At 37.6% G+C, this 12,686-nt stretch overlaps 2 protein-coding genes across 2 annotated transcripts in view; both read right to left on the bottom strand.

The window, feature by feature from the left end:
- LOC145772424 (uncharacterized) overlaps positions 1-10,151 on the bottom strand; it is an 83,269-nt gene extending 73,118 nt beyond the window's left edge. Inside the window, exons 1-4 of the mRNA XM_082584302.1 lie at positions 9,924-10,151; positions 9,273-9,422; positions 8,904-9,005; positions 8,395-8,487 (exon numbers count right to left, since the gene is read on the bottom strand). Of these exons, the coding sequence (XP_082440428.1) occupies positions 8,395-8,487; positions 8,904-9,005; positions 9,273-9,422; positions 9,924-10,116 (538 nt within the window). The 5' untranslated portion in view covers positions 10,117-10,151. The remainder of the gene's footprint in view (positions 1-8,394; positions 8,488-8,903; positions 9,006-9,272; positions 9,423-9,923) is intronic.
- Positions 10,152-10,942: 791 nt separating this feature from the next.
- Positions 10,943-12,046, bottom strand: LOC145772423 (protein FAM200A-like). The gene has a single exon (XM_082584301.1). The coding sequence runs from the start codon at positions 12,044-12,046 to the stop codon at positions 10,943-10,945; it is 1,104 nt and encodes a 367-aa protein (XP_082440427.1).
- Positions 12,047-12,686: the final 640 nt, after the last annotated feature.

Raw genomic sequence — 12,686 nt, 5'->3', positions numbered from 1 at the left:
CTGGATTCTGACGACGAAAGCCAGGCGGATGATTTGGAGGATTTATGGCACTCCGATTCAGATGAAGAAGCGGATTCTTCTCCGTCAACTTCCGCAACAGCGATTCCGATCGAGATTGACGACCAGTTACCTTCCATGGGCGATGTTCAACCGGAGTTTGCGCCATCAGGACGGATTATAACATCGAAAAGACTGGTGAACAGCATAGATTCCTATCTCGACATGAACAACTACGATGCTGTTGAGTTTTCCTGACACACTGAAGTCTTATACAACTTTTGTAGAAAAGCCAAAGAACAGACAAGAGGGCGGCGTCAGCATTACTTGGTCTAATGCGAGACCGGTGCACAATGGGAGAAGGGGCCGGGCTAACATTATATCTGGCCCGATTGGTGTTAGAGGAGAAGCCAAAGAAGCCAAGACCCCTCGGCAAGCATGGGAACCATTTTTTTCTTTAAACATTTTGAACATTATTGTTCAAAAAACAAATAGAAAAATTGCCACACTCATTTCTCAATTGCCAGAGAGAATTTTAGATGACAGCAGGTACTGCTATTTTGGCCCAACCAACAACGAGGAGATGCTGGCCTTTGTTGAATTGGAGTATTTTCGGGGGCTTTTAGGACAGGCTGGTCATTACACGGATGTATTGTTCAATCAACTGCAAGGACATCCCGTGTTTAGTGCAACAATGAGCAAGAACCGCTTTAAATTTTTATTTTCGAACATTTCGTTCGACGACCAAAATACTAGGCCGCAACGTTGGAAGAATGACCGGTTTGCCGCATTTCGAGTCGTTTTCGAAATGTTTAACGAAAACTGCGGCAAACATGTCATTCCAGGTGACTACTTGTCGTTGGACGAAACGCTATACCCCATGAGGACACAAATTGCCTTCAAGCAATATAATCCAAACAAGCCTGCGAAATATGGCCTTCTGTTCAAGTCGGTAAACGCCAGCAGATTCCCATACACATTTGCGGCATCGGTCTATTCAGGTAAACCGAAGGAAAAGCCATTTAATTTTTACGTTCGTGGAACAGAAGAACTGGTAAAAGGAATGGTGATGAGCCTGGAACAACACGGTGACCTTCAAGGTCGGAATATTTTGTATGACCGCTTTTACACCTCCATACCACTCGCGCAGTGGTTGCTTGAGAGGGGTATAACGTCAGCTGGAACCCTCAACGCTATACGTAGAGGAATACCCCTGGAAGTGAAGCAAGTGAGTGGTAGGGAGAAATCTTCGTACGAAATTTATTGGCAGACGAGTGAGGCTGATCTCTGCCTACATTCTTATGTAGTAAAAACGAAGAATTCTGGCATGCGGAATGTGTTGATGTTGACGACCATGCAACCTCTATTGGGGATTACCAAGGATGACGGCAAAAAGAAGCCAGGCTTGTATAAGCCTTACGACTTCACAAAGGGTGGCACCGATATCATCGACCAAAGGATGGGTTGGTTCATTCACGTGCAAAGCGAAGTCCCCACGGTGGACAACTACTGCGTTTGCTTATTGAGAAGGTGCCAAAGCCACAAAAAATAAACTACCAAAAAACCGTGGCCAATGTCAATGCTGTGAAAAGCCTTTATGCCCTGCACATTCCATACGAGTATGTCAAGTTTGCTTTTGCGCAGAATAAACTATTTGAATGATTGCGGTTTTATAAACTTTGGCTTCAACCACAGCCTAAATAAAACGCGGAGCTCAATGAGAGATTTTCCTTTTTTCCTTTTATTAGACAGATAGCTATTTTTACGTTGATTCAACATATCAAGACGTTGAATACTTGTAAACATGTGCGGTAGGGCGGTCCCCAAAATCGAATTTTTGAAATTGCTATGTCTTACCCTTTGAAAAGTCTCTAAATGACTTAAAACTAAACCTATAAAAAGTTGTGACCCATTGGGCTACGTTTAGGGGTGCCACAATGAACTTGAAAATCGAGCAGGGGAGTTGCGGGGAATTTTTGCTCAAATTTACATAACTCCAGAACCAGAGGAGATAGAGAACTGTGCTTGGTGTCAAAAGATGCAAAGCAACCATATTCCTATCTGTACTCAAGAGGAAAGTATGCTCTAACTGCTTTAATTTTTGAAAAAATGCAAAAAAACTGAAAATAGGGTTAAAATCAAACTTTTTGCCCTATGTTGCTTCAGTGAATTCTCTATGCTTTACTGCAGGCAGCCTGTGCCTGTCTGCATGTGGCTGTTGTTGTCTTCATTTATTTAATTGCACCTTTAAAGAAGCGGTTTCAAAAAATTTATCCTTTTTGTGTTAAAAGTACGGTATACCTAAAATCTTGGTTTACTGCTTCTCAAACAACGTGAGCCCCACGGAATGATCTGCAATTGTTAAAAAGACTAAAGGAATATCAGCAACATGATTCAGTGGTAGCCAAGGAAGCAATGAAAACATTCTCAAGGACCTTATGGTACATAAGTGAAGAACTCATTGGCCTTGCATTTTTTATGATGGTGTTTTGAGTATTGAAAAAGAAGCTATGGTTTTTGTCTTGACCCATAACAGTATGAGTAGTCCACCATTAAAGCGTATTTCTTCATTGCAAGATGAATGCAGATGTCTCTCCAGAGATTTATCAGACTTTGTCACGTCCAACACCATGCGATTGTTCCAGATTCTGGATTTGCCATCTAACTTTCTAAAGCTAGAAGTTGTAGCATGGGATGTGGATGAAAGTTATAAGAAAGCAAAAAGCATTGTTAGTAGTCTTCATGCGATCAACAATTTTGCTGAAAGAGGTGTTGCATTACTGCAAAATTTTAATAATTTGCTGACAAAAGATCAAGATCCAATGCAGTATATTCTGTAAGTTGTAGAGCAGCACCGACATGATCTTCCAAATGGCAATAAAAAATATTGAGAAACACTTAAAGTCCACAGATTGAACTATATTTTGATATATGGGACCTGTAAATGTGTCCACACTAGGTGGGTGCGATCTAACTTATAAACATATTCAGTGTATCATTACAGCATGCTTTATAGCCAACTACAGACTGGAGTACCATAGTTGCTATTGCCGGATTTGACAAGATTGTTGCCTATTTTTCTTCGTTTTTATCTGCAGTGCAATGTATATTGTTGAGGTCTTGTTTTTAAGACGTAGCCTATAGTTAGGTGGTTTACCTATTTTGACTAAATTCTTGTCTTTTTGTCAATTTTCACTGGTCATGTGGCACCTCTAAACCTTTATCAAAATACTTTAAACTTTTAGTGAACTGTTTTTTAGTGAAAAGGAACCAAATGAGAGGGTAAGAACCAAACTTTTCCAACTTTAAAATTTTACCATACATTTGAGGACCACCCTAATGTGCGGTTTTGCAATTAGATTGCTTATCAAAATCATCTATCCTTTTTTGTATAAAAAGTGGGTCATAAAACTAATCGTAATACTCGATGTAAAATTCAGCATTTTTATATGCTGAAACAGTATTGTATTCATATTTTATAAATCCATTTTCTATTTAGAAAATATCAATATAATGCGGTTTGAGCATAGCTTAATTTTAGCACGGATACAACGACTGATTTTATGACTTTTATACAAACAAGGACAGAAGAGAAGTAATCTAATTGCAAACCCGCGCATGTTTACATCGTCTTGCAATGTTGAATCCACGTCGAAATGATTGTATTAGCGTTGTATTCAATTTCTCGTATTATCGAACTGTAAATGTGCAGCCACTTGTAATTTCGATGTGCCTCATTGCATATTCTTAAATATTTCTGAATTTGTGTGTACATAACCTGACAGAACACAGGTTGCTTTACCATTGAATCAAGTTGAAAAACGTTGCTGCAAGAGCCTTGTGCCAATTGCTGCAGTCCGGTATTGCTGTAACCAAATCAAAATACTTATCAATATTTTGCTGCCAAACTGACATTTTTATCGCATAAACGCCCATTAGGCAAAAAAAAAAGGCAGCTAATTCTTTGTAAAGTATTTCTCCAGGTTCACAATGATTTGACGCATAATAAATACTACTTTGAATAAATCTAAATATTGTTTGGATTTTAGTGTGTGGCATATGAATCTTAGAGAGCTTATTGAATCCACAAGAAAATGACCCGAGGCATTACAGATTTTCCTTTTGATGAAAAGCGTTGTGACGTTCTGTTAATTAATGAACCGTAACTGTTTTATTTTGAATTTTTTTCTGACTTCTGTTTATGTAAAGCATCATCGACTTTATCGGGTAATCTTACTCCTAGTACTAGCCTTGTATGTAGCCGAGTTCACATTGAACTTACATTGAGAGACGCTGTTGCAACTACAATACATTGCATTTAAACCGCTTTTTTTGTTGCATGATCTTCCATTCGTTTCGTGGATTACATAATAGTATTTGATAAACGCCACCCTGCTTCTTCAGCTGGTCTACATTTGTTAATAAAGCGTAGGAGTTGCTGTTCTTGGAACCGAGGTCACAAGATCATAATCCAAATTGGTGTGACACGCGTTCAGAAATCTCATTACTGCATGTAATTGATGAAGCATTGTTCTTTTAGTCAAGAAGCAAGCTTTATTTTGAGCGTGGGAAAAGTTATTATTTTGCATGAAAAATATAGATTCAAATTGAGATTATGTAAAAAAAATTTAATCACAACATGGCAATGCATGTTCTTCATTACTCTACCAAAAAATAATGTGTAAACTCACGCTACAATTGCTTTAATCGCAAAATAATCCAAAAGTCATAAGTCACCTCAACATTTCAACGTCTATGAGCAGTTCTAAAATTCACATAGGTTTAATTTTCGGATATGCTCAGCGTGAATAATTTTACAAAGTGAATCCCAAAGTTTGAAGCCGTACCTTAAAAAATAACAGAGATATCACTCCTAAAGCATAAGAAGAATCGACAGCCCCCCCCCAAACTGAGCAAGACTCCAGGGAGCCCAACCTCGTAAGGGTTAAGCATTTTGTCACAGATTTGTTCAGAAATTTTATCTAAATTCCTATATTTTGGCAATCGGCCTCGAAATAACTCATTTTGCTTTTGCTATCGTGTACACAGTGGCCGCAATCAACCGCGAGTCAAGTCATCAATCACACATCTGGACTAGTAAAGTTGACCAGTTTTTACAAAAATTCGACGTATTCAAAGCATGAAAAGCAAACTTTAGCAACTAGGAATGATCCGTTACTTTAGTATTAATTTACATTTTGCTACTTCTGAAAAGAAAAACAGGGCTAATCACAACCGAATCATCAACCACAGCCATCCAAAAAGCGTTGTGCCATATGTGTAGACATCAGAGAAACGGGTTATTTCAAAAAAAGAAATAATCCCGGCAAACTTGCTCATTGTTGCTCCAAATGCAATATGCCTTTGTGCACAAAGCACATGTTGAAACTATGTATGTCATGCCATTCATGACATGTACGGTTGAGAAGGAGCGATCTTCCTGGCGTCAGCACTATACCTGACTACTCACTACAGAACAGCGAGCATTGTGTTTCGCTAAATGCTTGTAAACTGGATTTTTCATAACTCCACGATCCTACGATGTGTGTTGATCCAGAATTGTGGTACATTTCATTTTGAATCTTGAAAAGTAAAATTAACTTTTCTTACATTGTCTCGACATTACAAGACTCAAATTTTAAAAAAAGCAGCAGCCCAGGCAGAAAAGTTGGCTTTTATATCGTTTCAACGTTTAGCTATTTGAAAAGTATCACAAAGAAGATTTTTTTCTGATTCTTAAAGATTTTGGCAGGTTGAAATGAAAGCTACACACTACAGTATGAAATGAAACGCCTGACAAAACAGCTGACTGGAAATCGTGTTAACTATACTTCTAACCCAGCCAGTAAATCAACCACTTTCAACAATGATTCGACGTTTGCAGACGTCAAAGAAATGTAAAAAGGACCAATTTTGCTGGCTTGGAAAGAATGTGATAAACTAGAGTTTTTTCAACCAGAAAATCTATCTGCGAACGTTGAAACAATGCAAAAAAACTGATTTGCTTGCAGGGATCGCAACAACTAATTTATGTTTTCATTCATTTTGATTTGTCATGAGAGATACTACGATGCCAAGCAGCCATCACCCCCCCGCGGAGAACCAATTCTTCACAATAATCTCAAAACCGCTTGATATAGTATGAATATGTAAAATACTGCATTTATTGTTGGAAAAAATATTTTGTTTCAAAGTATTTTTGTGAATGTTCGCAAATTATCTAAATTAAAATTCGAACGAACAAAATCGGACATAAAATGACTAAATGCCAGCAAAATTTGCGCTTTTAGAGATTTTTTGAAACATATGTTTTCAGATTACACAAACTAAGCATTAATTTTGAAAACAAATGATTACAATACAAAATAAAAGCATTTGACTCAGTAGCGCACCCAGAAATTTTTTTAGGGGGGGGCTAATTCAGAAATGTCGGCCGAGTGATTTGCGACAATAGTGACAGTAGGCCAATGCCCATCACCGGCCATCAGTGCCGGTCTTTGGGGTGTGCAAACCGTGTGATCGCACAGGGCCCGCAATTTACTCAGAAAATGCAGTAATTTTGTTATTTCCAATGGAAAAATTCAACAAAGTGAATTCAACAAAGGAATTAGCAACAAGAAAACATAGAGACTCAACGGGTGCAACCTATTTTGTCCCCTGAACATTTCGTACCCTGAAAAGATCGAGAAAAAAAACAACAGAGCCGAAGTCGCTGATCGGAGTTGCAGCAAACATTTCAAAATTGTTCTCGATCTTTTCAGGGGACGAATTTGGTCGAAATTTAATTTTGTTACTCCAATTTCAGGGTACGGAATCGGGGTAAGAGTTTTTTAGGGGATGAAATAAGTTGCATCCAAATCAACATAGAGACATAGCTTTATATTTCCGAAAAGTGCTGAGGAAAGCATGATCTTATCCTTTTGCTATGCCACCGGACAGCACCATATTACAGTAATATTCATACCTAAATTTTTGTTGAACATGCTCTCAAAATGCCCCAAATTTAAAGCAATTTTTCAAGATTTTCGTTCCCTCAAATCAGATTAGAAGTTGGCCTAGTGAACCCCAAGCTATTAGAACCATCAACACTCTCATCCCTACGTCCACTCTCGCAATCTTCTATAGATCTCGACTTTTCGTCATGTAGGCCTATGACAAGATAAAATTAGCTTTCCGTTTGCCAACACAGATAAGTGCGAAACCAACAACTAGCACGAAAACAGTTTGAAATAAAACACTAATTTTGTAAAGAGTAGACTAAATTTGATGTGGACGTTTTTGCTATTTACAAAACATTCAAAATTAGTTCGTATTTTCAATTAAAGTCCCAGATGCTTTCGTTTCTCTGCTCAAATGTCGTAGGCCTATACAGTTTTACATGTCCGGGTGATTCGGCATTGACGTATGACGGTATGGTACATCGGTATGTCCAGTTGTCCACCAGACATTTGACCACGAGAGTACGGGAGCATCTGAACTTTATAGGGAGTTAAAGAAAGGTGCCATCAAAGACCATATCATGGAGCGTTTTTTTTGCACAGATCAAAAATTCTCTGCTGATTCATTTATAATTTTACACAAAAGCCATCCCAATTTGACACCAAAATTCAGGAAGCACTGTTAACGCTATACGCTACAACCCAAATTTAAACAAATAATTATTTGCTGGAGGTGCGTCCATTCTCCTCAACATTTACTTGATGTATCACGTTCCCTGTGGTGCAAATTTTTTTGTAGTTATTTATGTAGTTGCTTTTTCCTAATGTAAATTTACCTTCAAGAAGTTAAAATTTATTGCATTTATTAATTATTTTCTGATTCTTGGTTAGGGCTTAAAATTAAGCCGAAAACGTTCGACTGTGAAAACTATTTGTAATTATGTAAAATATATTGTTATAATGCTCATCCCTGTTGTGTTGTTGTGTTTTATTCATATCTAACCTGTAAGCAAAAGGTATACATAGGGAACATACAAAAATTTCATTTTTTGTGGCGAGTTTGGGGGGGGCTTGAGCCCCCTTAGCCCCATGCTGGGTGCGCTACTGATTTGACTACAGTATGTGGATGTCAATTTTCTCAAATGTGCGATATTTAACGGCTGAGTTATAAGCCATTAATCAGAGAGGGCTTAAATGGCCACTTCTCGTGCTTTTCGAGCATCTTTGAAACGAATACCAGATAGGGTTAAATTACGAATCACAGCACGGCTATCACCTTTGACAGTTTACACACTGTGTAATGTTCATACTGTATATGACTTGTTTGTGATATCGTCACTGATCATTAACCCAGATTTTGTGCTTTCCTGAAAGATGGCTATGGAGTTTGGTCTACATAAAAGCTGATAAAACTTTATTGGCGACAGAAAGAGAGAGAGTAAAACACCTATAGGCTCACCAGATTTGATGTCGTCTTCCGAAGTGGTATCATCATCAGAAGAAGTTTCAGCTGCAGATTTTCCTTCGAACTTACCAAATCCAGATTTCAATTCTGAAATGAAGATATGAGCATAAAGCTGAAGCACAAAAGTTGTCCAGCTATTGCAAACAGATTGGTGGGATAAAATACAACCAACATTAAAAATTATATACAAACTACATAAAAACACATTAATCCACTTTGAAAGATTGCATTGAAACTAAGTTTTGGGATTTGCAAGCTGATTATATTGTACCTACAAATAGTTGAATAGGAGCAAAAGAAAACATTTACTCACTTGTATACTAAAGGAGCACAATCAGTAAACCCAATATTTTAAACTTAATATAGCCAAATAAAATTTAAGAATACACTCAGTTACATTGCCATCTGTAAAGAGCTAATGATATAAGGAAACCAGAAACGAATTACTGGTTTTTTTTTTTAATTGCCAATTTTCGGAGTGAATGAAGCCATATAAAATTTACTTGTTTTTTTTATGTCTTCCTCGGAGCTGCTGGTATCACCTGAGGATTCTGAATTTGCATCAATAGTTTTAGATTTGTGCGGTGAAACTTTCAAGTGCTTTTCTAAAATGAACAAGTAAAAGTGACAGCAAAACTACAAGTTATCATTAAATGATCAAACAGTTTCGTTACATTTGTGACTTCATTTTATGCAGACAAGAAGTTATTTGGTCCCAACTTGTGCGGTAGACTACACATATGCTATCAAAAAACATAGTAAGTTAGGCTAATCTTAAAATGCGAAACACAAACTTTACAAATTGTTTTAACGAAAGATTTTCAACATATGCAAGAATGCAGTAGCCTACTCTTCAAAGATTTTGTCGTTACCCATAGCACGTGGACTTTGAACCAAACCTTTTTTTTTGAGAGAAGGAGCATTTAAACTAGTTCCAGGTCTAGACCTGGTAACTTTCAGTGAATACAAAGTGTCATTATCTTCATAATCGATCACAGCTTGTTGAAGCAGTTTCTGCAGGTCTAAAATATTTTTTGCGTTATTCACATAAAATTGACCCATATCACCAAAAAACAACCATTAGGTGTCATGCAAATGTGATGTTGTTGAGTAAAATAGACTGTCAAAACTGTTCTATCAAAGTTTTGCAGAAGCCTATGGAAGAGCGAAGATCAAAGCAATATGTTTTTTTTTAACTGCGCCATTGTATTTTAACCACTTTTTGATGTAGGCCTACCACTTTTTCACTCCTCACTTAGGCTACAAGTTAAAAAAATTTATTATAAGTCATAAGAATATAGGAGATGAAGAAATATATAAAGAGACTAGATATGTGTGAATGTACGATTAGCCTTGAGTGCATCATAAATAAAAATAGCCTACACTTAAAAACCACTCTATTGTACTATCAAAATGAGATTTTAAATATAATCATCCTGTATGGTATTTACCCTTTATGGGCATAGTTTGTAGTATTGATAAGGAGTTAGATAAATGCCATTACTAAAAAAAAATTTTCTCACCATTTTCAGATTTGAGCACAACTTCAAGTTTTCCTGAAATGACATTCCCTTTCAGATCCTTACAGCGCTTTATTGTTGTCACAGATTCCTTCATTTCCAGAATCTCCACAATCACTAACTTCACCTTTTTTAGACTACATTTGTCTGGAGTTCCATGCAAGGTCGCCAATACACCTGGACTTGCTTGGGCCATCTTACATAGAAGATATTGCTAAACTTTTGAAGTTTTTTGATGTGTTAATTCAATATTCAAACTCAATGTTGTTGCTTCACTTAAGACTACAACTTTACAACTGCAATAATGTAATGGCACAATAAATTTACATAACAATGCAAAAAAAGTAATTGTCTTTATTGTGCTATGTCAGTGGTTCCCAAAGTAGGCGCTAGCGCCCCTTTGGGGGCTTTTGCGGCCATGAATGGGGGCGCTGGCTATAAAATGGGCGATTGGGGGGCGCTGAGAGTAAATCGAAGCAGTTACAAGAAGAGGATGGCAAAGCATTTTTTATCATGTTTCGCTTCATAGAAATACAAAAGAAGACGGTGACTATAAGAGCTCTGTGGCAAATATTGTGGCAATTATGTTGGCAACGTCGCTTCGCAGTGCCTAACGGGTTAGTTGAGGTCGTAACGCATGACTTACTTTGAAGCACTGCGACTACCCAAACCCGATCTTACAATCCGAGAGTATTTTGTTCTAGCGTTCGTCTTAATCTGTCTATGTCAGTGGTTCCCAAACTTTTTTACTCCGTGGCCTAAATTTTGATTCAAAAAAAGTTCGTGGCCCACCCAAAATATTTTATACACTTGTATATGGGCGAGCACTATAGGCTCTAGCAATTTTCTAAGTGGCGACGCTGTGCCTGATTTGACTGGCCCGAGGATCGAAGCCCAGACCTCCAGCACAGATAGCGATGTTTCTTACCACTACGCTAATCGGCCAAGTTCTACTACCTAATTACTGTACTATATGACATGTAACACAAAAACAAACAAAATGGCTTTTTGCAATTTATTTTTTAATGGGAAGGGTGCTCTTGCGCTTTAGCAACAAGCTTAGAAATTCTTGGCTCAGTTGTCGAAAGAGCACAGCAAATGTCATGTTCAACTTCAAGGCGGTTGCGTTGCTTGGACTTCATACATACTAGCGCTGAAAAGGCAGATTCACATAACCATGTAGAAGTGAAAGGCAATAACTGTTTAAGTACAGTTTTGCTTATTTCTGGATATGATGATGCCATGCTTAGCCAGAATTCCGTGAGTGGCAAAGTTTCGAATAGATCTCGGCAACTGGAGTCGTTTTTCAATTCAATCAATTGGTCTTGCAATTCATCTTCCACATTTTCAGGGGAAAGTCGAAACGGATTTCTTGCAAGTGATAGGTCATCAGCACTAACTTCAAAAAAATATGACTTGAATTCGCTTTCCAGCTCTTTCAGATGTTGAACAATATTGGTCTTTAGTTCATCGTTTAACTCGTAAATATCAGACAGGTTGTTAAACATGGCAAAATTGCCGTTTTGAGCTTTTCGTCTCCAGTTTGCCAATTTTTCAACAAACGCATTGATCAAGTCCATGTTCTGAATAATGTTTTTTTCTTTTCCTTGCATTTTCAGGTTAAGGGTGCTTAAAGAATGAAAAATATCTACCAAGTATGCCAAACAAGCAATAAATTTTGCATTGGTAAAGTGAAATGCTAACTCAGGTTTTACATCAGTTAAATAGATTTCCAACTCATCGCGGAGCTCAAACACTCTGCATAAAACGTTTCCTTTAGAGAGCCACTGAACTTTTGTGTAAAACAAAAGGTTTTCATGATCAGATTCCATGTCTTCACAAAGTTTTCTGAATAGACGAGTGTGCAAAGCGCTGCTCTTCACAAAATTTACTATTTTAATAGTAACGTTAAGCACATCTTGGAGACCACTTGGTAAAGTTTTAGAAGCCAGAGCTTCCCGGTGAATGAAGCAATGAGTAAACATAACGCCAGTAGCCTTTCTTTGCACAAGTGCCTTAAATCCACTTTTGGAACCAAGCATCGCAGGTGCACCGTCAGTGCACACGCCACACAGATTGTCCCAGGATATTCCGTTTTCATTAAAAAAATGGTTGACTTTTTCCATTACATCTGATGCTTTTGTGCTGGTGTGTTCAAAGCACAGCAGAAGAGTAATTCTTCCTTTACAGAGGTGTCAACTGCATAGCGAACGAAAACCATAAGTTGAGAAACTGAAGATACATCGACAGACTCATCCAGCTGGATGGCGAATAGACCAAAAGCAGATTTATTTATTTCAGTTATTACTTGTTCCTTAATGTTTTCTGACATTGCTGCAATTCGTCTCTTTACTGTGTTATTGGATAAAGGAATAGCTTTGAGACTTTTCTCATGTTTATCACCCAGGACAATTCTCGTCATGGCCAGTGCAGACGGTTTAACAACAGTTTCAGCGATATTATGAGCTTTTTTCTGCTTAGCTATAATTTGGCTAACAACGAAAGATGCTTCTGTAAGTTTCTGATCAGTTTGTTGAAAGTTTCCAGTTTTGTCAAGTCGTTGACGTTTACAGCTAGATTCTAGTCGTTTAAAATACTCAATGCTTTTATTCTTCAACTCAGGATGATTTTTTTCCAGGTGATTTCTCAATTAACTCGGTCTCAATGACTCATTGCTTAAGACGCGGTAGCATACTACGCACTGTCCCTTTTCGACTCCATGATCATTTAACGAAGTAAATCCAAATTTAACGTAACTATCATCAT

This window comes from Aplidium turbinatum, chromosome 6 (genome assembly GCF_918807975.1).
Source record: "Aplidium turbinatum chromosome 6, kaAplTurb1.1, whole genome shotgun sequence".
NCBI lineage: Eukaryota > Metazoa > Chordata > Ascidiacea > Aplousobranchia > Polyclinidae > Aplidium > Aplidium turbinatum.
Note: the sequence above shows the minus strand (reverse complement) of the source record. Positions and strands in the feature narration are given on the sequence as shown.

What these genes read in the sequence shown, in the direction of transcription:
- LOC145772423 (XM_082584301.1), bottom strand. Translation starts at nt 12,046, where the DNA reads ATGGAAAAAGTCAACCATTTTTTTAATGAAAACGGAATATCCTGGGAC.